General features: G+C 41.3%; 1 protein-coding gene across 3 annotated transcripts in view; it reads left to right on the plus strand.

Moving 5' to 3' along the window:
* Positions 1-1260: 1260 nt before the first annotated feature.
* THSD7A (thrombospondin type 1 domain containing 7A) overlaps positions 1261-25766 on the plus strand; it is a 689693-nt gene continuing 665187 nt past the window's right edge. Inside the window, exons 1-2 of one of the 3 annotated variants that reach the window (XM_089315677.1) lie at positions 1261-1859; positions 2619-2801. In XM_089315677.1, the coding sequence (XP_089171803.1) occupies positions 2627-2801 (175 nt within the window). In that variant the 5' untranslated portion in view covers positions 1261-1859; positions 2619-2626. Of the gene's footprint in view, positions 1860-2618; positions 2802-2880; positions 3967-5957; positions 6073-25766 lie in introns of those variants that run through there. The other 2 variants (XM_089315676.1, XM_089315679.1) reach the window with 2 other exon arrangements.

Here is a 25766-nt window from a genome sequence, read left to right on the forward strand (position 1 = left end):
TATCTGTCCCAGTTTTTTTTTTTAATTTTATGTATGTTTAATTTAAAAGGCAGAGAAAAAGAAAGGGGGGGGGAACAAAAGAAAGAATTTTCATTTTGCTTGTTTATTCTGCAAATGCCTGTGATAACTGGCATTGGGCCATGCCAAGCCCAAGAGCCAGGCGCTCAATCCAGGTCTCCCACATGGGTGGCAGGGACTCAAATACTTGGGTCATCACCTGCAGCCTCCCAGGGTATACATTAGTAGGAAACTGGAACCCGAAGTGTATCAGGACCCTAACCCAGGCACTCTGGTATGGGATGCAGGTGTTCAAAGTGGAGTCTTAACTGCTGCAAAAAACACCCGCCCCTCTTCCAGCTTTTTTTTAATTGTCAGCAATGATTCTCACCTGTTGATTGTAAGGGTGGGGTAGATTACACGGCCTCTGATTCTGCTCCTGACTCTGGAGTTCTGTGATTCTTAGCAGAGGTTAAGTGGCTTCCTTAGCTGTCTTCATTTGGTCTGCATCTCATCAACCAGCTTTCCAGTTTATTTCAAAGCAAAGCTTTTTTCCTGTTTTCTGCCCCCACGTCTCCTTTTCCTTTCTTGTCTGAATAGCAGTGCGCAAAGCAAGGACCTACTACACGTCCACGATTTCAGGAAGCCCTTTGGTTTTCTTAGTAGGAGAAGCCAAGGTTTTAAATTCCCTTCTCTGCTCCTTCCTTGCTCTAAGCAGGTTTTCCTTATACTTGCTCATCTCTACTTCTTCCAGCATCATCTAGAAAAGGAATTTTAGAAGAACTATTTTCAAAATCTCATAGGTGCCTAATTAAGAGTGAAATTGTCTATTTTCCTAAGATTATTTTGGGTACACTTGATGAGGGAGCTTTTAAGTGCATCAACAGAAAAATCCATGTAGTTTTGCTTCCAATCCTCAAAGAATGGGTAGTTATGAGACAATGGAGACTACAAAAACATTCAGTATTGAGGTGTCTATCATCTGTAGCTCAAATTGTTTTATTTAAAAAAAAACTTATTTTTTCATCTACTTGAAAGAGAGCGGCAGAGGAGGGAGGGGAAATGAGATACCTTCCACCTACTGGTTCACTCTCCAAATGCCCCCAACAGTCAGGGCTAGGGTTGACTTCTGAGCCTTTGAATTTCCACGTGAATAGAGAATCTCTCCTTTAATTGTGCTGAGTTTAACTGTATGTTTACAAAACAATTGTCAGGTGTGGTCATTTTCTCTGCCTCCTGGGTCAGTAGGTAAAGAAAGGGATATACGTTGTAGGAGTCAGTTTGGGAGAGTAGAAAGATTGTAGGGCCAGCAAAAGCTAACTTTCACACTCTGCCTTATTGACTATTGCTGAGGAAGGATTTACATTTTTTTTAGAGCTTCATTTTTTTAAAGATTTATTTATTTGAAGGGCAAAGATAGATAGAGAGAGAGAGAGAGAGAGAGAGAGACAGCCTCCATTTGCTGGTTCACTCCCCAAATGGCCACAAAGACTGGTCCGAAGCCAGGAGCCAGGAGCTTCTTCCAGGGCTCCCATGTGGGTGCAGGGGCCCAAGGACTTGGGCCATCTTCCTCTGCTTTCCCAGGCCATTAGCAGGGATCTGGATAGAAGAGGAGCAGCCAGAAATAGAACCAGTACCCATATGGCTTGCTGGCGCCACAGGCGACAGCTTTAGCCACTATGCCACAGTGCCAACCCCAATCAATTTTTGCTTCTCTGAAGTGGAAGACCTATTTTTCCCCACTTGCTTAGATTTCTTTGAGTAATAAAGGAGGAAATAGAAATGAAAATTCTTTGCAACTTGGAAAGTGCAAGCCACGTGAAGAATTTATGGACTAAAGTGAAGACTCTTGAAGGGAACAGGTGAGTGGAAATCAGCCCCTAGCAAAATCCAGCTAACGTGACTCTGTTACTCCCACAACCCTTAGCGAATACCATTATTTTAGCCACTTTGCTGAACAGAAACAGCAACGTCTATTGCTATATAGGTAATTAATCGCTAGGAAATCACACCACATTTAACGTTCTTTTAGTATGGTTTTTGTACATAATCAAGAAACTTAGGCTGACACTAGACCTTTATCTAAAAACAAATTGAATGCATTTTAATTCAATAAGTAGCCTCTTATTAAACTGATTTTGTAGATAAATTAAGGTATGGAAGCTTGTATAGCAAAATGCATTTTGTTTTCCATCTTTATTAAATTTAATCTGTAAATGTTTCATGCATTCACACTCTAGGTGATCTACATGCTATTGATTTGTGTATCTCTTCATCCCTTCATGCATAGCTTAATTAATCTCACCATTTCCTTGAAGTGTATTTTTAAAAATACATTAGTTAGGGAAAGGAAATAGAAGTAAATGAATTATCACTCACACTGCTCACTTTCAGTTTGAATAACAACGTATACACGATAGCTCCAGGAAAATCTAAATCTCTCCTGTCCAAGGGAAGCATATTGGGAATAACTACTATAAAGAAGTATATTTCCCAAGTAACTTTTGGAATTCAGCACCAGGGTGGTTGTGGTTCGATGAGTAGTTCTTAAAGGGAACAGAGAATGATTTTGCTACAAGAGAACTTTCGGCAATATCTGTAAACAGTATTGTTTTAAACAGCTGAAGGCATGCTTCTGGCACCTGGTTTCCTGAAGTCCAGCCCCTTCGCTCAGCAAAGGGTTGTCCCACCCAAAACACCAGCGGTGGAGATGGGTGGTAGTGGTGATACAATTCAGTACCTTGGAAGAAGCCTGCAGAGAGCCCTGAGCTCACCACCCAGCCTTGAGATGCTGAGCTGCGCAGGTGAGCTTCACTTTGAGGCTTCGAGCAGTTAGAGTCTGCCGCAGCAGACTCTCAACCAATAAGGTCGAAACCATCCTCTCCGTGGAGTTGGGGATTAGAGTCTACGAGAGCTTTGGCCTTTGAAGATTGTTTTGTTTTCCTTCATGTCTGTCCAAACAGAAAAACCAAAACAAAACAGTGGAGAGGAAAACAGAAAGAGAACAAAATCCAAAAAGGCAAGCGTGGGAAGAGACCGCTGATACACTCATGTCTCTTTCCTTTGTAGTTTCTTTCCCCTCCCTGGATGTGAGGAACGGGACAAAGGGGTTAGGGAAGATGCCCACGGATGTGGAAAGAGCCCGTGAGGATCAAATCCTGGTGGGCAAGTAAGAGGTCTCGGCAGAAAGCCCAGGAACGGTACGCAGTATGACAAAGATAAGCGTTGTTTTCAAAAAGTTTTGCACCACAGTAAACTTGCTTTAATAGCGGTTTCCGGGAACTTTCTAAGTATCCAGCTTGCGTGCCAGTATCTTAATCTATAACCTCAGACAATGGTTGGGTTGTGAGGGTGGCTGCCGTCCTCTGTGGGCCCTTGCAAGGGGAGGTCTGTCTTAGCGCTCTGGCGACTATGCTGGACAGAGGTCCTGGAGCGCCGGGACCTCCCGGCAGCGCAGAGCTGGGGCCCCGGCGACCCTCCTTTCCGGGCCAGGATGGAGAGGCACAGCGGACAGTCCCCTAGCAGCTGTACTGTGGCTGGGGCAGAGGCAGCGGAGGGATCAGCGATGGCCAGCAGGGTACACAGAGGCTGGAGGAAGGAGGCTCCGGGCATCAGGCTTCGCCTCTGCTGTCCCTTCTCCCCATGCCCTGATGCCCGGTACCCACCGGGTCGCAGGCTGGCGAGGGAGGCTCAGGGAGTATTTCCCCGTGCTTTTCTCGTGGACCGCACAGGGAGTGGTAGGCGTGGCAGACCAGAGCCCACCTCTGCCCGCCCCAGAGAGTGCTTGGAGAGGATGCCCAGGCCACTCCTTGGGCAAGAGCTGGCAGTCAGCACCCTTGCCTGTAAATTGTGTCTGCTTAGTTAGACAGCAACTCAAGAACAGCGAGTTCCAAAACAGTTCCCAACTCCCTTTTTTGGTAGAGGTTGGAGTAAACTGTGGAGAGAGCAGAGACCTTTGGAATGGGAACAGTAAGTATTCTAAATAAGCGCGCGCGCACGTGTGTGTATGCGTGGCATAATTTCATCCCTCCAAACTTCAATCTTTTATTCCTGTGAACACACATGACTTGAGGTTAAACTCAGGGAAAAATTAAGTTCATAACTGTGAAATTTAGGGGGCTGACTTAGCGATCTCATTCCAGTTAACAGTCACCTCATTCAGCTGAAACAAGGTTTGTAAACGGGAGTGGGGTAGAAGTCACTTCAGAACTGGAAAATAAGTTCCAGGGCCGGGCATTTGACACAGCAGTGAAGCCGCTGCAGGAACCCCCACGTGCCATATTGGAGTAGCAGAGTTTTAGCTTCCCCATAATGCACACCCTGGAAGACAGTAGGTGATGGCTCACGTAATTGAGTCCCTATCACCCAGGTGGGAAACGGATTGAGTTCTGAGCACTGGGCTTCGGCCTGGCCCACCTACAGCTGGTGTGGGAGTTTGGCGAGAGAACCAGCAGGTGGAAAATCTCCCTCTCCATCTGTGCCTCCCCCTTTCCATTTGAAAAGAATTGTTCTACCATTTTTGTGTACACCTAAAAATCACATTTTTATATGAAGATAAAATTTAGGTTTATGCTAATTGTTTAAAAATCCTCACTCTGAGCATTGTTACTAAAAAAATTATAATTTAAGAAACAGCACTACTCTCTGTTAATTCACCCCCCAGTTACCTGCAGTGGAAAAGGCTGAAGCCCAGAGCCATTGGCCTGGAACTTGGCAGAGCTGTGAGGGCAGGAGCCCAACTACGTGAACCATCACCTGCTTCCTCCTAGGGTCTGCATTAGCAGGAAGCTGCAGACCAGAGCCTGAGCCATGGACTCTGATAGGAGATGCCAGTATGTGAACACCTAGACCAAATGGCTTCCCTCTGAAAATGTCTTCCCTGTGACACACACACACAATTTTGGAGTAGTTGTTGAATGTGACCTAGTTGGAGGGAGATAATTTGGGGGTGGTGGTGTGGGATATGAAGTTTACTGGGATATGAAACAAGACAACCCAGTAAGCTAAGCTACTAGGATATAGTGTCAGTGTGGTGGAGGGGAAGCCTGAGGACTTAGCAGGGGTGGGGGCCCTTCTTACTCTGTAGTAATTCAGTCCCTTAACAGTTTGAGGCTAGTTTCTTGACCCTTAAAAGAGGGACGGTCAGTGGTCTGATGAATGGAAATATGGGATTCAGCTATTATTCAAACTGTACTTGCAGAACAAACTTGCCCACCTCCAACAGCTGTAGGTGGACCAGGTGTTTTGTTCATGATCTCCCTGACTAACGTCAGGTACCTTATCCAGGTGATTCTGACTGTGGTCTTTTCCCCATTCCTTTCTCACTGGGAAAGCCTTCAAGCCTGCAGTGGACTGGTCACCATTTAACTTTATAAATGGCTGAAGGCTTTCTTTTAGTCTTTTGTTGTTGTTCTGAAGGACAAGACTAATAAAATACAGCTTTAAAATAGGTTGGGGTGATGCATACCTTTGGGTCGTGTTTGGAATGTCATTCAGTTGAAATACTTTTATTTCTAAACCTAAGTTTCGTAAGCTATATTTTTTAAAGATTTATTTATTTGAGAGGCAGAGAGAGAGAGAAGCTTTACATTCGCTCGCTCACTCCCCAGATGGCTGAAACAGCTGAAGCTGAGCTGATCTGAAGCCAGGAGCCAGGAGCTTCTTCTGGGTCTCCCACACGGTTGTAGGGGCCCAAGCACTTCAGCCATCTTCTGCTGCTTTCCCAAGCCATGGCAGAGAGCTGGATTCGAAGTGGAGCAGCTGGGACTCGAACCGGCGCCCATATGGGATACCTGCTATGCCACAGTGCTGGCCCCATCCCACACATTCTTCAAGTCTTAAAACTTTAAGAATGAAAGTCTTATTGATTCATGAGAAAATCTATAAAATTATTGAAGCTTAATTCCTCCTAATTTTGTTCATCTGTGTCAGACTTCCTGCTTGAGTTCCTTCTTTAAACTGAGCAGTTTCACCTAGACCCCTCTCAGCTTGAAGGTGTGCTCTGACTTTGTCAGGGGCTGAAATGTGCCAAGAAAGAAATCCTGACTTCACTGAACTGACCTTGAGTCACCTGAGGTGTCTCTACCATTGTGTTGAGTATATAAGATAAGCCTATAACTTATCTTGCATTTTATTTAGATAGATTGCTATGACACATACACATAAATATAAAAGCAAGTAAAATATTAAATTCACTGTTTAATTATATTGACTATCTGAGGGGTCTTCAGAGTTCATGGGAAATGCATATTTTAATTCCATTTTCCACAAACTTTTTCAAGTATGTAATGTGTTTATAATGTTACAGCTGGGAAAATTTTTAGTTTTTTCTTTAGAGCTCTAAGGTAACATAACAGATGGTAAAGTGGGAGAGTTTTCTTAAGTACAAGGAAACAATTCACACAATACGTCCTGCAGATCTGCCCCATCGACATGGATTTTAGAAAGGCGATAGTAAGACCTAGTTTTCGATTCTTAGTTTACATGGAGGATAGGTTCGTGCTGGCTGGAGGCTTGATGAGGATGGTGAGGAAACCTGGAATGATGGTTTGGAGGAGACTATCAGTGATTCCACTCTTTCCCCATGGAGGAAGGGAAGGGGCTGCTTTTTGAAGGTGGGGAGTACTTCTCCCCACCTAAAATCAAGTTGAAGTTTCAGTCTTCCTTGGAGTTTTAGAGATTAATGCTTACACATGCCTAAGAAGGTAAGAGACGGGGATGCCCCTGCTTGGTCACACAGCCAGCAATTTGCACTGGGAGTGAGCTCCAATGGTGTGCTTGGTGGAAGAAGGATGCATGAGATTTGGCAGTTGATACTTGAGAAGGAATTGGCTCTAAAGGGCCAAAGATAAACTTCTGGGAGTTCAGGGGCTGAGAGAAATGAGTGGAAGCCACCCTCAGAAAGAGGAATATTCCACATCATGGAACGTTCAGTTCACAGTGCATGAATCTCGGAGAAAATGATGCGTTCCCTCTCCCTGTAGTCAATACTTGTCCTGCTGTCCCCCAAAGGACGGTGTTCACACATGACAATGACGCCTGTCCCTTTCCCCACCAGCCTCTTCCCCAAGACTGACCACAATGGAGCCACACAGACTAGTAATGAGGGTGAGGGTAAGAGAAGGAAGTTCCTAATCCTATTATTGATATGGATTTCTCAGCATAAAGTAGACTCAGCAAAGGAAAAGGTTTATTGTGTTAACTGGATGCATTAGTGAAATGAGATTATTCTTGTGACTAAAGAGACCTAGAAAGTTGAGGAGTCCGAGGAATCTGCCTTTTTATGATGTGGTTAGAATACAGTTCTTTTTGCTCTGGCTCAGCTATAAGAACTTGGCTAATGTCCCTTCTTTCCAAAGCTTTACTTTCCATATCAGTAAATGTGCATGATATTGGCACCTATCTTGAATCTCATTGTAAGAATCAGATTATTAGCATAGTAGTGCCTGAGACAGTGCAAGCAATTGTCATAAATACCCTTGATTTTCACACAGATGTCATCACTGCTGGTATGGGGTTCACATAGTGGTCATCTATGAAGTTCATTTGTCAGAACAATTTGGGTGAGGCACGGAAACAGATTTTTGAGCTTGGGCTAGAAAAAGTGGAGGCTGAAAACATAGATTTGTCTGATTCCTTTATGCTGGTTATTACTACTAGATATGAGGGGAAAAAGAAAGTTTCCCTAAATAGTCTATCCCCAAACTTCTCCAGCAATAAACACAATCAAGTAGCTTCTTAATGATAGAAATAAATATGTTGTGAAAATCAGGGCCCATGAGAGCCCATGAGAGTATTTCAGGCATGGAAAGCCAAGACACTCTGGGGAAAAAAAAATGAAAGATCTCCACGAGTGAGATCCCAGTGGAAAGAACGGGTCATCAAAGAAGGAGGTACCTTTCTCTGAAGGGAGGAGAGAACTTCCACTTTGACCATGGCCTTGTCTAAATATTATCAGAGTCAGTGAACTCAGGGGGCTTCCATAGCCTTGGAAACTCATGACAAGAGCCTAGGGTGATTACTGATGCCATAAACAAGAGTGTCAATTTGTTAAGTCAACAACAGGAGTCACTGTGTACTTACTCCTCATGTAGGATCTTTGTCCTTAGTGGGCTGTACATTGAGATTTAATGCTATAACTAGTACTCAAATAGTATTTTTCACTTTATGTTTCTGTGTGGGAGCAAACTGTTGAAATCTTTACTTAATGATGCTAAACTGATCTTCTGTATATAAAGAGAATCGAAAATGAATCTTGATGTGAATGGAAGGGGAAAGGGAGTGGGAAAGGGGAGGGTTGCGGGTGGGAGGGACGTTATGGGGGGCAAGCCATTGTAATCCATAAGCTGTACTTTGGAAATTTATATTCATTAAATAAAAGTTTAAAAAAAAAAAAAAAAAGAAGGCAAAAAGCTAATGCTTTTAGGTTAGATCATATAGAAAACCAAGTACAAATGCCAGTGAATTGTCTTCAAATCACCCAAACATCAAAGGCATATGTGGGTATTGAAAAACAGTTTAAATCTCAGAAACACTACTTCGATTTTTAAACACCAGGGAGGTTTGTGCTCAAAAGGTCATCATCTAAGAAATAATATCACTTGTGCTTTCTTTGTAACTTTTGGTTGTGTAGTGATAAAAATAAACCAATGTGTTATATACATACATATATACGGCACAAAGACAGGGGCTGACATTGTGGGACAGTGGGTTAAGACACTGATTAACCATATATTGATATGGGATGCCAACATCCCCTGTCAGAGTGGTGATTGGAGTCTTGGCTGCCCCTCTTCTAATCCAGCTCCATGCTGATGTGCCTGGGAAGGAAGCAGATGATGGCCCAGGTACTTGGGTGCCTGCCATCCACATAGGAGACCAGGATGGAGTTCCTGGCTTTTGACTTTGTTCTGTGTAATGCCTGACTGTTATGGCCATCTGGGGAGTGAACCAATGTACAGAAGCTCTCTTCATCTCTATCTCTCCTGTGGGGAGTAGGGCCCATCTCCCGCAACATGGCGAAATAAGTACCGAGACTAGACTAGACTACAGAGACTATTGAGACTAACTCTATGCACCTGATCTCCCACCATATGGCGCTGAGAGGGCGTAAACAAATCTTACACAGCTGCTTTGTCAATTAGCTGATTCCTGACCCAACCTCTGATTGGAGGAGAACAGCATGCTCAGCACGTGGGCAGCAGAGCACGGATTAGTGGGAGTGCACTATAAAGGCGAGATAGAAGCGGCATAGAGGGATTCGCTTATGCGCCACGAGGTGCCGCAGACATCTCACACCACGCACCGAAAGAATAACAAGAATGTGACACACACCAAGTGGAATGTGGTTAGAATGCAGTTAGCACAGGAGCAAACTTGAGCTCACAACGCAGAGTCATTTGCTTAAACAACAGCATCCGGTCCAGTGACGTTCTCCCGCGAGCCCGCGGAGAAGCGACACTCTCCCTCTGTTGCTCTGCCTTACAAATGAATAAATAAATATATAGTTTTAAAAGGATATACACTAAATTCCAGAATAGTGATGTGTGTTCAGGACAGCACTAAAAATGTCTAAATGGGATTTTATAGCCTCATAAACCTGAAGGCTTAGTTCTGGCCTTTTATTAACTTTTAATAAAATCATGCAAGCAAGAATCTGCATACCTGGGAGAATGGCCTCAGCTCATAAAACACCCAAAGGAAAAGAGACAAAGCTTACTAAAATGGGACTCACCATATCTTGCTCAACTATATATGTTGAGCTTCAATATATGAAATATTTGATATCCATGGTCCATTTTTATGTTAGGGGGGAAATCACTTAGTACATGGTTTCACGGTCATGCTTACTTAAATGTTATCACTGGGATCTGATAAAATAACTGCGCAACTCCATGTTGATCTTCTTTCACAGCTGCTTGGCTCTTAAATTGCAGAGCTAAAGGATTTCCAAATGAGGAAGGCAGAAGATCAGTGCAAATTCATCCAAGCTTAGAAGAGGCTTTAAAACTTTTTTTACTAAATATTCTTATTGGAATATACATTACCTTTTAATAGTCTAAGCTATCATTTCATAAGAAAACTAAATTTTAGAGCAATAAATAATTTTAGTGAAATTTTAATATATGCGCTTGTATTAAAACTTAATTCTGCACCCATCTTCAAAAAGTTAATGTTTTAAGCCAGCTTGATAAAAGTTCTGAGTTGAAAATAAAACTTGTAGGTCACTTAGTTCTACTTAAATTTTTAGGTGAATTACAGACATCAAGGTTCTAGATCGGCAAGGAGGACCACTAACACATAGTGTGCCTTTTCTTTATTCTCTGTAAAAAAAAAAAAATCTAATTAAGTTTACAATCTGATTTTTTTTCTCCTTTTTTGCTATTTAAATGTTGGTTTTGGTCACTTTCTCATAATTTTTTGATTGTTGACTTGATATCAGGTTTATTTAATGAAGAATTAGGAAATAATTTTAAAAAGTCATTTGTGTAAACGAGAGTTGCAAAACAATTTCAAAATTGGGAGAGAAAAGATTGAGAAATTATCTGGTGAAAAAAATCTTAGGATTTATTTTTAATGGAATTTTCTTCTTTGGTAGAATATAGCTATCTTTACTGAAACTTAGTTGTTTCCAACATTTTCTGGAGTCCAAATTTTGTTGAAAGAGAAGAGAAAGGCCAAATGTTGAGTGGGTGTTGTAGTGCAGCAGGTTAAGCCGCAGCTGGCGACACCCACATCCCATATCAGAATGCTTGGGATCAAGTCTGTCCCTGCTGTTGATCCAGCTGCCCTGTTAATGCACCTGGGAGGCAGCAGGTGGTGGCCCAAAGACTTGGGTTCCTGCCACCCATAGGGGAGATCCAGAGGGAATTCCTAGCTCCTGGCATTTGCCTGGCCTAGGCTCAAATATTGTAGGCATTTGGAGAATGAGCCAGTGGATGGAAGAACACTCTCTCTGTCTCTCTCTTTCCTTCCCTCTATTACTCTGCCTTTCAAATGAATGAATCTAGAAAAAAATTTAAAAAATTTTAATCAGCAATCATATTTCCAATATTTTAAGTGTTTATAATTTTTTAAAAACCAGAATATAAGTATTGGTATATACACATTGAAAGATCAAATTGTGGCCAGCACAGTGGCTCAATAGGCTAATCCTCCGCCTGCGGCGCAGGCACACCAAGTTCTAGTTCCAGTCAGGGCGCCGGATTCTGTCCCGGTTGCCCCTCTTCCAGGCCAGCTCTCTGCTGTGGCCAGGGAGTGCAGTGGAGGATGGCCCAAGTGCTTGGGCCCTCACCCCATGGGAGACCAGGAGAAGCACCTGGCTCCCAGCTTTGGATCAGCGCAGTGCGCCGGCCGCAGCGCGCCAGCCGCGGCGGCCATTGGAGGGTGAACCAACGGCAAAGGAAGACCTTTCTCTGTCTCTCTCTCTTTCTCTCAACTGTCCACTCTGCCTGTCAAAAAAAAAAAAAAAAGAAAGAAAAAGATCAAATTGTGGTAAATTCAATCAGATATAAATAATATGGTATTTATTAAACTTATTAACCATTTGATATACCCTTTTTTGGGGAAATAGCTTCATGGAGTTTACTGGGCCATATACTAAAAATAACTTAGTTTACCCATTTATAATTTGTGCATTTCTTTATATGTATAAAAACCTATTTGTCAATAATATGCAATCATCTGACAGTTTTTATAAATGGAAACAAAATTGTTAAATAACAATGGCAAATTTGGGGATACATTTGAAAGGGACCAAATGGATAATGAATGAATTAAATATTCTTTTAATAGGCAACTGTTTATTTTAACCATAATTAGGCTATATTTGAGGTATCAGTTTTTAATTAGAATATTAATAAATCCTTGTGAACAAATTGAGTCTGTATTAGACAAATGGCTGTGTTAACACTTGTCACTGAACTCAATCCATTGATATAAAACAACACAAAATAATCCTTTAAAAGTTTCTATAATACTGACATGTTGAAAGTATTCATCTACAAACTCCTTTAATTCTTACTGTAATATAAACATCTTTTATGTAGAGTAAAAAATGATTATCTCCTAAAATAACCAACCATGTGAAAGACTTGCCCTGAAACTAGATAAATAACAGTGGCAGCTGCTATCGTCTTATAAAACTCATTTATAGTTTCATAGACATTTTCTTATATTTAAGGTATAATGATGTTAAAATCATTGGGAGTGTTTAAAGACAGACTTGGGGTATTAAGTAAAAGGTAGATAGTGGACCATTCATCTCAGTGCATGAAATTGGTTATAAAACGCACCATGAAGTAAAATTCTCCCATTTGATATTATGTCCCTAGGTATTTTTGATGTTTCACATTAGACCATAAGACTGAAAATGTGAGACCTAAAAAGTTAACTAGGGACACTGTTAAGAGCAGGAGTCTGGGACAATGGTTATTAAACATTTTAGACATTGTAGCTTGTGTGTCATGATATTTCTGTTAGGATTGAAGCAATTGAAACAATTATATCTTAGTAACAGTACAAAAGTGCAGAGTTACATTTAGTTCTTTAAAAATAGTGTTAACTTTCACTTATTGTTTGCTATAAAATAAACTATTTTTTGCTAGATAAATTAAGTTACTTACATGATTGAGCCTTTAGTCACACAAGAGACATATTATATTTGGGGAGCTGGTACACTCCAGATTTTAAGAAAGAAAACAAACATGGGAACAAAGATTCCAGAATTGGCCAGGGAATGAAGAATTTGAATCCTGGAGCCAGGTAGGCTACTTGCAAGCCTTGGCTTCTGTTTTTCTGCCTTGAGATTTTGAATTAATCCTGAGATTCAGTTTATTTGTAAAGTGACACAATATTTATATCTTCCTCAAAGGGATGCTATGAAGATTGAACCATATAAAGTATAAAAAGCACTTGGAATTTTTCCTAGCACATAGGGATGATCAACAGTTGTTAATTGCCAGCTAATCCCCACTTTGTGGCCTGTCCCCATGCTTTTCATATCATCATCTTGGGCTGAATTCTCATTTTTCATTTTTTTGCTTTTACCTTTTTTCCTAGAGCCTATAAGTAGGAATCTAACCTCTCTAAAAATGAATTGTACCTGTGTGTGTTTATGTGGATATCAAAAAATATTATGCCTAGTGGGGAGTATGTGTGTGTAGCAGAGAGATGGTCACAGAGTGGGAGAAATCACATGGACAGTTTACAGCTATTTAAAAAAAATTCATACTTAAATAAAGTGAGAGATCCATCCACTGATAGACTCCAAATGCCCACAACAACTGGGCATGAGTCATGCTGAAGCCAGAGCTGCAGACACAATCAGAATCTCTGGTCTGTGTGGCAGGAATGCAGATGCTTGAACCATCACTACCGTCTTCTCTCAGATTGCGCATTAGCAGGAGGCTGGAATTGGAATCAGAGCTGGGACTGAAACCCAGACTCTTCAGTCTGGGATGTGGGAGTCATAATTGCTATACCAAATGCCTATCCCAAATGTTGCAAGTCTCAATAATTAATGTTCTCACACTTTTAGAAGATTCTTTTAATAATGATAAAGCTGTGAGACAGTAGCAAACAAAGTTTTTTCAATCAAAGGATACCAAAACTTTCATTGGAAAGCTTCTAGTGGAGTGGTTACAATTGTTAAGAAGATTGGGTAAGAGTCTTGTCTTTGTTACTTCATAGTTGTGTAACCCTGCACAAGTTACTCAATGGAATTTTACATGTTTTGGAAAGCATACTTTTATTTAGCTTATATAATGCAATCCATATAATGTTTCTCATAATTCATGTACTGCTTCCAATAGGAGCTGGCCAGACCTAAGCAAAAGTGATTGCAGTAGTTGTTATTTACTTTTCACTGCTATAAAAATTATCATTTTCTTAGCTCAAAGTCATGAGAATCTGTCTTAATTTGCAATTTTTCTTTGGTTGTGGAAATTCAGCATTGAAAGTCTTCTAGAAATACCTAACCACATCTTGTCCTGCCAAGATCCAAACAGAAAGAGGATGTTATTTCTTATAGAATAAAGCAATTTGTAAATTCCCCAGTGGCATTTCCACAAATGCTTAGACTTTTTGTGATCTTCGTGTGAGAAGAGAGAGCATGGTAATATCAAAGACATTTACCCTTAAAGTCTCACCAAAGCAACCCCCAAATAAAACCTTAAAGAAGAAAATTTTATGCCTTGTAATAAAAGATTTACAAGACAGAAAATAGTTTCACTTTTTCAAATATTCAAGTCCACATTTCAGTAGTGCTTCAGAACATTAGAGAATAGTCCCACATAAAATGAAAGGAATGCGTTTGTGAGCTAAAAATGAAGGATTCTGATTGAGCAATTAATAAGGCTTTCATCCTCGTGACTGGGGACAGCTGCAGGGTTAGAGGCTTGTACAAAGTTGCCCAACAGCATTGGTGGAATATTCATTGTGTGAGTTGGGTTCTGTGTAGTGCAATGGCTTCTACAGAATGTATTAAATAATCACAGACAAATTTTCTTTTAAGACATTATTTTGAGTTGCTTCTGGACATTTTTGAAGCAGGTACAGGGTTTTGTGAAATCAAGCATTTGTAAAAATGGACATCACTGTTTAAAAAGGAACTTTATGCATGAGCCACACATATAGCTATGACACAGGTTAATATTGAGCATAAATACCTTTTAAATTTAAGCTGAAAACTATTGAGTTGTTTTAAAGGTTTTAGATAAAGAATCCTGTAGAAATATTTTGTAAGGCCTCATCTTGTTAAGGCAGTGGTATTTAAGAACACTTGTAATGACTGCAGATATCCAGGAGGTTGTAAATATACTTAAGTGATTATATTTGCATTGACTTAATTTTAATTTTTTAAAATTTTTATGTGAGAATAAGATCTCCTATCATATTGGTTCACTCCCCAAAGGACTGCAACAGCTGGGACTAGGCTGGGAGAAGCTTGGATCCAGGGACGCAATCCAGGCTTCCCACAAAGGTGGCAGGTACCCAAAACCTGAGTCATTACTATTGCCTCCCATGGTCTGCTTTAGCAGGAAGCTGGAGTCAGAAGTGGAGCCAGAATTGAACTCAGACACTCCAGTATGGGATGTGGACATCATAACCATTAGACCAAATGCTTACCCTTGTATCTGCATTTTGTGGAGAAAGTAAGAAGAAATTTCCATCAGGGCAGGGGTATTTTAATATCCAAAGATGTGAAATAGTAAGAAAGAGACAAAACCTATAAGAAATTCATACTCAAGGTAAATATTCCAACGTTCACCATTTTCTCTACTTGTCTGCTTTTGCAATGGACTGGGAGAAGGAAAGGGAGCCCAGAGAGTAAGTGTTTGCTCCTGCCAGTTCAGTTTCTGCAAACTGGGAACTGTGTCATCTGGAGATTGGGGAGGTAAAGGCTGGGCAAAGCATAAAATTAAATTCTAGGGTTAGATACAAATGAGAGTGGCATGCAAGGCATTCGCCTTTTAAAGAAAAAAACATCAGGGCAGATGTTGTGGCATCGCACCACTTGGGATGCTGATACCCACATGGAGGTGCCTTGTTCAAGTCCTGGTTCCTCTGCTTTAGGTGGACCTTTCTGCTAATGAATGCCCTTGTCGGGGGCAGCAGATGATCTTTCAAGTACTTGGGACTGCATTTGTTGTGAGCTGGAGCTATCTGTCCTTATAGTATGTGTTTCTTTCATAGTACCCTCCTCAGTTATTTTCAGCTATTTCTCTCTCTCTCTCTCTCTCTCTCTCTTGTTGAATCTCCATTCTGACAGGTCACTCATTTCTTTTTGAGGTCTTTATAGCACTTCCTCTCCATGGTCTACATGGAAAGTGACATAAGGGACCCCACACCTGCTCCTTTATTTATATGACCTGTATTTGGTCTATGAAAAATGCTGACATGTTTTTTCCCATACAAATTCAAAGGACCTGCTTCTGATCATATGTGGGGATAACCTCCTCTTGTGCTGTCCCTTGCCAGGATAGCCAACTGATTGTCACCTGTATCTTCCAGGTAATGGTCAAATACCCGTCCAGTGGAAGCCTTCCTTTTCCACAATGCTGTTTTATTGACTTTGGGTTCGGTGATAGTGCTTTCCATTCTTAATTCTTTCAAAATACTTTAAGCCTTTATTCAACATGGTTGAGGGTTTTAGAGTAATCTTACTGACTTGGTCTCCATAAGAAGTCCTTGTCCAGAACTTCACTGTGCCATTTTGATATCTTATAGCAAAACAAACCCAGAACAAATTTTCTCTTCAAAATATTGAGATTTGCCAAGAATCTCTCTATCATCTCCCTTTTTGCCAAAATATTTCCTTAAGGAGTGGCATTCTTAGGCTCCTCAGTGCCATCTTTTCTGTTTTCACCCGAACTCTATGTAATTGGTTTGAAAGCCTTTTAAATATGTGACAATAAATCAAAGCTATTAGACTAACAGAAATCATAAAACAATGTGAAGATTCCTTTTTTACCTGTAAATGAAATGCAAGTAGATAAGCTTAACATTTTACAAAATAGTTCATCTGTGAGGTGTAGATTATGGACTTTCATCAAGCTAAGAAAGGATAAGAGCTTGAGAGCCATTTGGCTTCCCAATTTAGCATTCTCCTATGAAGTAGCAGAAGAAAATAGTATATAGATTATCATATGCAAATAAATAACTTTTTAAATGCCTGTACTATGCTTTCCTTAGGTTGCTAAACTAAGTATGAGAGCATGACCTAGTTTTCCTCCACTTGGGCCTCATGTGGGTATTTACTCAGTTCTCGCACTGCTATTTTCTCCAAGTCACACTTCTACAGAAAGTGCTTCTAAAACTGACTCATGGAAAGCAGACAGTTCTGTGAATCTTAATCAGAGAGCCATAGTTTGTATTCATCTGGCTTATAACTCTGTGAATTGCCAAATTTTGTTGAATTATTTATATAAATGAATACATTTTAACTTTAATTGACAGTGTCTAATAATATCTCCTATTTGCTGCTTGCCTTTTGGACATTGAATCCAGTTGGCCTAGATAATCCTATTTCTGGAAAACGACTTATTCATGCCAAAACATACTTTAAAAGTCTTTCTTTAACATATCACTCTTCTCCTTTATCTTCAGTTTAATCTATGGGATTTCCCTATTTTTGTTCTGAAAGTTTTCTCTCTAATAACTGACAATCTGAAAACCTTAGCTAGGCAGGTGCCAGGCAACGGGGGGCAGCTCACTAAGTGGGACATGACAGCCACTGAGAACGTAAACCCGTGAGACCAGACTGAGTGCATTTGCATTCATTTTTATCATCTGTCAGTTGGGTTACAGTGATGATTTCTTTTTAAAGTATTTTTTAATTTACTAATATACAAAGAATAAATTCATGAATTTCATGGCTACAATTCTAAGGATATGATAATTTTCTTCCTCCCTCCCTCCCTCCTTTTTTATTTTTTAAACCAAATTTTATTTATTTGAAAAGTAGGGAAGGGAAGAAAGCGAGGGAGGGAGAAGGGGAGGAGATGCCTGTCTGCTACTTCACTCCCCAAATGCCCGTAGTAACTGAGGCTGGACTGAGTCAGTTCAGGTCTTCCGCACAGCCTACAGGAACCCAATTACTTGAGTCACCATCATCCACTTCTAGAGTCTTTATTAGCAGGAAGCTAGGATCAGGAGAGAGGCAGGAATCAAGCCCAGGCACTCCAATATGAAATGCAACCATCAAGCAGTGTCTTAACCATTAGGCCAAATACCTATGCTCAGCTTTCTTAAACTGTGATTCAATTTTCTTATGTATAAAAAGCAAATAAAATCCCATACTTCATAAATCAAGGATTGAATGTGTTAAAATACTAATAGTACTTTTAATAGTAGCTCGAACATGAGAAGCACTCAGTAAATATTTTATTATTTAAAATAATAGGTAACAAAAACAGATTCCAAATCCTAATCTGGTTAAGCAGTAGAAGGAATTACACACTTCTCTATAATTTATATGTAAAGAAGTAATGACAGGTAATTGAATGAAACCCTGTGAATACCCTTTATATAGTCCTTAGTGTACTGCCTCAGAAAATTTAAAAACCAGACACAGGACACTAGAATGTAAACTGATGATATCTTTTGTTTTAAAAAGTATTGGATTTAGTTGGCACCAGACTGAAAGGTGTTCAAGGTGTTGAATTCTATACCTTAAACGAAGAGTGCTGGGTAGGCACACACCCCATACCAAAGAATCCATCCCCCAGGGAACTAAGGGGTGATACTTGCTGGTTGAGCCCTGGCTGGGTGGTTGGGTCCCACTTCTCTCATAGAAGAGATCTGAATTAGAACCCCTAACATGTCTACAGCCATACCACCCTGAATGTACCTGGTCTTGGAAGCTAAGCAGGGTCAGGCCTGGTTAGTACTTGGATGGGAGAACCCCTAACACCATCAGGGTTCCATGAAGCTCTGGAATCTTTGGCCAAGGATGATGTTCTTGATCTTTTGCTGGCTTAAATTTCCTTCTTTGATTTGGAAATAAATTATTTTGAAGTCATATTTTCGTGTGGTATCTACTTTTGGGTTTCTGTTTCTCATTTTTTTCTTTGCTTTTTTTTTAACAAAAACCCATTTAAAATATTTTTTGATTTTGAAAATTTACTTGAAAGGCAGAAATAGAGAGAGCTTCCATCTGCTGGTGTACAAAGGCGGAGTTACAGAGTGGCAGAGTCAGGGGGAGGGGAGGGGAGAGGGAGAGGGAGGTCTTCCACCTGTTGGTTCTCTCCCCAAGTGGCCACAATGACTGGGATGTGCTGATCTGAAGCCAGGAGACTGGAGCTTCTTCCGGGTCTCCCACGCAGGTGCAGGGGTACTTGAGCCATCTTCCACTGCTTTCCCATAGTGGAGAGCAGGATCAGAAGAGGAGCAGCTGGACTGGAACCAGCACTTTTGTGGGATGCCAGCTCTACTGCTACACCAGAGCAGACCCCTAATACAGCTGAGGTTGGGCCAGCCAAAGCCAGGAGACGAGAACTCCACTGGAGTCTCCCATGTGGGTGGCAGGGACTTGAGTAAAGCTATTGCTTCTGCCTTCTAAGGTGCACATTAACAAGAAGCTAGATGGAAAGTAGAGGTGGGACTTGAACCCAGACACTCTGTTAGGAGATGCAGATGTCTTAATTGTGGCACTAAATGCCCACCAATCTTCTCTTCTTGTAATCTGGAGATGCAGGACACAGTTCTATTATGTCTATGGTGAGTGTCACTGAGGGCAGAAGATGGGATATAGTTTCCCTGTCCTCTCTTCCCAAGCTTCTGTAGATGTTCTGTCAAGTCCATCACTGTGCTAAACACTCTGAGGATTAAAAATTCATAGTGAGATCTAGATATTATTTTTTTAACTTTTATTTAATGAATATAAATTTCCAAAGTACAGAATATTGATTACAATGGCTTCCCCCCCATAACGTCCCTCCAATCCGCAACCCTCCCCTTATCCACTCCCTCTCCCCTTCCATTCATATCAAGATTCATTTTCGATTCTCTTAATATACAGAATATCATTTTAGTATACATTAAGTAAAGATTTCAACAGTTTGCTCCCACACAGAAACATAAAGTGAAAAATACTGTTTGAGTACTAGTTATAGCATTAAATCTCAATGTACAGCACATTAAGGACAAAGGTCCTACATGAGGAGTAAGTGCACAGTGACTCCTGTTGTTGACTTAACAAATTGACACTCTTGTTTATGGCATCAGTAATCACCCTAGGCTCTTGTCATGAGCTGCCAAGGCTATGGAAGCCCCCTGAGTTCACTGACTCTGATCATATTTAGACAAGGCCATGGTCAAAGTGGAAGTTCTCTCCTCCCTTCAGAGAAAGGTACCTCCTTCTTTGATGACCCATTCTTTCCACTGGGATCTCATTCGTGGAGATTTTTCATTTAGGTTTCAATACACAATTCTTCTTAAGTGCTGAAACTTAACTGAAAAGTGATCGCTGTTAAATATAAGAGTGGGAATAAGAGAGGGAAGAGATGTGCAATTCGGGACATGCTCAAGCTGACTTACCTCAAACAATAGAGTTAGAAACATACCAGGGGATTCGAATTCAATCCCATCGAGGTGGCATGTACCAATGCTGTGGGGAGCAACTCGGACTAGACTAAGTTACTCAAATTAAGACTTATTCTATGCATCTGCTCTCCCACAATATGGCACTGGGAGAGGAGTAAACAGCTTTTACACAGCTGCCTCCAGTTCGACCTGTAACCTGCAGGAGCTGATCCTGCTCCTGATTGGAGGAGAGCAGCGTATTCGGCATGTGGGTAGCAGAGCATGGATTGGTGGAAGAGGACTATAAAGGAGGAGAGAGACAACATGCACCAGGAACATCTATCTGAATGAACACCTGAGCAGCCCCCGAGAGAGCCAGCCGGCGGTGTGCTGCTCCCCCGCGGAAGTGGGGAAAGTGGTAGGGGGAACCGCCCTTCCACGGAGGTGGAAGGATGGTAGCCAACCCAGGAAGAACCAGCAGCAAACCCGGGGAGGGCCGAGCAGACAAAAGAACAGCGCAGGGTCCTGTGTCGTTCCTCCGCGAAGAGGGGGAGCGACATAATGGTGCCGTGACTCGGATAGGAAGCCTAGGAGGCATAATGGGGCCGTGACTTGGATAGGAAACCTAGGAGGGAAGAAGCAGGAAGAAGTGGGAGAATACCAGAGAGAGAGAGACTAGCAAAGAGCCTAGGGAAAAGCAAGACGGAAAAAGTGCCGGAAGAAGTTAGGATTGAAAGCGAAAGTGAAAGCTGGAGGAAACTTAGCCTCGGATACGGACTATGGGGGGGAAGCTGGGAGAAATCTCTAAGGTCGAAAGCGAAAGTGAAAGCTAGAAGAAACTTAGACTCAGATACGGACTGTGGGGAGAAGCCAGGAGAAATGAGAGGGGAATATTGTTGGAAGAAACTTAGGGAAACATACCAGGTAGAGAAAAATGTTAGGGAAAATGAAGCCGTGGGGGCAGGCCGAAGCGGAGACGTAAGCTAGCTTGGGATTCGTCAAGTCAGCCCGAGGAGCAAAAGGCGAAAAGCTAAAACCGAAAGGCGAAGATGTAAGCTAGGTTGAATTTCCCCAGGTTAGCCCGGGGAACTTAGACTGAAAACCAAGAAGCGGAAACGTGAGCTAGGCTGTGTGATTTGTGGAAGCCGCTGCGTGCAGAGAGAGCGCACGGGGCGTGAGTAGATAGGAACGCAGGGCTGGCGGCGGAGCCGTGGTGCGGGCGCGAAGGGGCGCGGAGACCGCGGAGCGAGTGCGAAGCCGGGAAGCCGCGCAGAGCCGGGAAGCCGCTGTGGGGCGAGGCGCCGAGAAGCAGCCTCAGGGCAGGCGCCGGGAAGCCGGGGGGATAAGAGAAACAGAAGTTTAGTAGTAAAATGAGAGAAATAGGAATGCTGGCAGATAGAAGTAAAATAAGAGAAATAGGAATGCCCAGAGATAAAGAAATAGAGAAAAACAAGGCCTCCCCACAACACGGCAATGAGAGAGCTTGGATTCGGTCTGCCTGATTAGGCGATAAGCACCAGCAGGCAGCTTGACCAGAGTATGAGCTGCAGGTCACCGAAGATAGGCACGAATCAACATCAATAAGTCTCCCCACAATACAGCAATGAGAAGGCTTGGATTCGGTTTGCCTGATTGGTAGGGCTTGTAAGCACCTGCAGGCAGTTCTAGCAGAGCAGAGCATGCGCTGCAGGGCACCGAACACAGGCACACATCAGCGCCTAAAAACCTCCTCACAACATGGCGAAGAGAGGACCCGGATTCGGTTTGCCTGATTGGTAGGGCTTGTAAGCACCTGTGGGCAACTCTAGCAAGCAGAGCAGAGTGTGTGCCGCGGGGCACCGAAGACAGGCACGTATCAACGCCAAAAAATAAAAAGGGGAATTGTGGGGAGCAACTCGGACTAGACTAAGTTACTCAAATTAAGACTTACTCTATGCATCTGCTCTCCCACAATATGGCGCTGGGAGAGGAGTAAACAGCTTTTACACAGCTGCCTCCAGTTCGACCTGTAACCTGCAGGAGCTGATCCTGCTCCTGATTGGAGGAGAGCAGCGTACTCAGCGTGTGGGTAGCAGAGCACGGATTGGTGGAAGAGGACTATAAAGGAGGAGAGAGATAACATGCACCAGGAACATCTATCTGATGTTCCACGGAGGTGGAAGGACGGTAGCCAACCCAGGAAGAACCAGCAGCAAACCCGGGGAGGGCCGAGCAGACAAAAGAACAGCGCAGGGTCCTGTGTCGTTCCTCCGCGAAGAGGGGGAGCGACAAATGCCATCTCACTAGTCCCAGTGATCAATTTCTGTTCACAATTGATCGTAATGATAGGACTAAGAACCAAAGGGATCACATAAACAAGAATAGTGTCTGCAAATACTAGCTGATAGAATCAAAAAGGGAGAGAATGATCCAACATGGGAAGTGAGATACACAGCAGACCCATATAATGGCAAATGTCCTAACAGCACTCTGGCCTCATAATCAGCCCTTAAGGCATGCGGATCTGGCTGAAATGCCCATGAGAGTATTTCAGGCATGGAAAGCCAAGACACTCTGGGGGAAAAAAAAAACCTAGATATTATTTTTTAAAATATTTGTTAAGTACCCAAGCTAATGGTTATTTTTCTTATATAATTTTAAAATGGCAATGACTTCTATTCAAATATCCTTTTTCTAGTGTATGTTTCACAAGTTATAACCTCTATGCAGTCAATATTGTTACACATTTTTAAAATAACTGATCCTCAAATTCTGATGTTGGTCATAGGTTTACATCAATCAATACTAATCTCTCAGAAAGATTAGTCTTTATGTTGACAAAAGCAAGGTCATTATTTGCATATTAGCCAGGTTATACAATATAAATTAAGAACTGGGTGAAACCTACCTGAGTTTTCATAGTACTTGATATTTGAGAGTTCCAGGCTTAATTCTCTGATGCATTTTTACTGCTAACAAATTATTCCAATATCTAAACCATCAACCATCTGCTTATTAAGTGAAACAAAACATGTCAGCTATCTAGAACAATGCTACATAAAGGAGTTCATTAAACATTGTATTATCTTCAATTTTATCTTTTGAAGTGATATTAAAATAATATAAATAAATATATATATATAAATACTAGAGAATTTGGCATTGGGCTCAAAGAACAAAAGTTTTATGATGTGGCTGAACTTTTCTTGGAGTAGAGAGTATGGAAGGAGATTACAAATTGGGGAATCCTGAAATGTTTCATAAGATAATTTAATAAAAATAAGTAACTCATCTGTCTACCTTCAGGGCACTGCTCATATAATCCCTGACAGAAGGGGACAGGATGGGAGCTGTTCCTTACTTTGTTTGCTTACGAATCTGTTCCCATCATCTCTGCTGCACTCGTACACACATGCACACACAAGTATATACACACCCATGCTCACATGTGTGTTCACCCAGAATGTCCAATATTGTATGCTGAGGTTTGTTCAGTACAAAAATTATCATTGTGACAGACTGAGTAATTTCTGAGATATCAAGTGTGCATATTGAGCTAAGTTATTGTGGTTATTTCACATTAAATTATGTTTGAATTAGTAGGTTGAGAAATATAAAATTTCTGATATTTTGCCCTATTAGACGTTCACAGTGGAGCAAACTGCTATCCCAGTCTCATTTGAGAGATCTGGGTATACAGCACTTTTCCTGTGCATAGGTCGGTCCTCTTTTTTCCTAACAAGTTTTTTTTTTTTTTTTTCAAGTATATAAATAACGTGCGACTTATATTGTGATATGATCTCCTTAAACTGCGTAACTACTCAAGAATATATATTTTTGTTGTGTTTTTCCTATGGAATGTGCTCCCAAACATGCTGAAACATCACACAGTGTTTTCAGGTACCATTCATGCACTTGCACGCTGAGGCAATGTCAAATGTTTATTGTCAATTTCTGTACTGATGGCAGGTGGGTAAAGGGTTCATAGACCAGCTTTGGTCATGGACTTCACTTTCAGAAGCATTGATCTAAACAATTGTTATTAAAATGATTTGAAGTGGACACTGGATTCAGTCTAGCTAACACAGAGTAAATGGTACACTACTTCCTTTTGTCCACTAGCAATTCTTGCTACAAGATTTCCCTAGCTCTTCGTTTCTAGGGGTATCTCTGCTGCCTGCTTTAAGGCACTGGGTGTTACTCCTGTTACAGCCCAGAGGACACTTCTGTCCTCCAATCCTTAACCCTGTCACGGGAACATACAACAGCTCGGTACATTCCAGCTTATTGATCCGTGTTGGGTCTTGCTTTCCATGGATGGGAAGAAGTGTCCTTCCCTAAATTTCCAAGTTCATCTTAGATTCAATCATAAAAGGAGCTGATATTTTGTGCTTCAGAAGTTCCAGTCTTGCTACGTGAAAGGTGCCAGAGGTAAGGGGATGTGGCAGTGAAGCTCATATCGGGCAGTAGTTCGGACGATTTCATGCCTGTAGTCCTTGACTCCTGTGTCCTGATCTCCTTATCTCCATCCCTGCACCATAACGATTACATTAAAAAATGCAGAGGAATTGTCAGGAATTGTTCTTGAATGATTTTTTGTCATTGTTTCCAGGTCTCAAGGCCAAATTAAACTCCTATAGAAAAGGGCTTAATAATTTTAAATAGGGACTAATTATTATAATTTTACAAGAATTAAGGGTTCTTGTTTTTTAGTGTTTGAGTTTTATGGAGTTCCTTTTAAAAATGTCTTTCTGTCTAGAATTTTGTGTAATTCATCATCTTCAACCTAAGTGGGAGTAATTGCTATTTGTGAGAATGGATAGTTATGAGGTAGAATTCCATGTGAGAGCTTTCTAAGCCGCCAATCATTTTTTTAGGTAGACCTGCTTTTCTGGGATTACTGAAATTGGTTCCTATAGCTCCAACTGGATCATTTAGTAACCTAGGAATTCCTACTAGCTTTTTTTCCAGCAAGTAATTGGAATCGTAGTCATGTTACAGAAAAAGAAGAGTCCTCATTTTCTAATTATAGAAGTTAAGTAAAGGTTAATGTAATTTTTAGGAGTCACAATGATACGGATTTTTATTTTGCTCTTTGGCTTTTTCTTCATTTTCTGTTTTTTTCTAGAATTAGATATATTTTACAAATATAAAAAAACTCAATATATATGAGGATATTTAATGCAATTCATATAAATATATAATGAAAAAACTATACATGGATTTCATGATTTTTTACACCCAAATAAACTCATCTTGTAACCCCATTTTCCATGAATTTTTGAAGTGCCCTAGTATTATTACTTAATAAAAAATCCTTCAATGGTTTCCTTACTGTTTTGTTTATAATATCTAAGCTTTAGCGCAGCATTAGAAGCCCTTCCTACTTCTGGGTCACCTTTCCTTCTATCTCTTAGAGTCTTGTGTTCTAAATACACGAAGGTATGTGAAGCCATTTTTCTGATTTTCTGACCTTTCCTCCTCTGTGTATCTGTACTGATGTCTCTGCACTGAAGGCCTTTCCCAGGATGCTCAGCGTGGATAGTTCTGTGCTCTGCAGCAACCAGTGTGCACGTGTAATGTTACACTGTGACCATGACCATGTTGTATCTGACCGTGCATTTTTCTAACTCCTGTTAGGCAGTGAACTCCTTGAGAGAAGTTAGTGTGTCTTTCCTGTCCTCACCTGAGGTGATATATGTTAGGAACTTAATATGTGTGGTGTATATTAAGAACGTAACTAGTGCTTGCTTAATGAATGACTGAAT

Source organism: Oryctolagus cuniculus, chromosome 16 (genome assembly GCF_051225735.1).
Source record: "Oryctolagus cuniculus isolate XC-2025 breed Fujian yellow rabbit chromosome 16, ASM5122573v1, whole genome shotgun sequence".
Classification (NCBI taxonomy): domain Eukaryota; kingdom Metazoa; phylum Chordata; class Mammalia; order Lagomorpha; family Leporidae; genus Oryctolagus; species Oryctolagus cuniculus.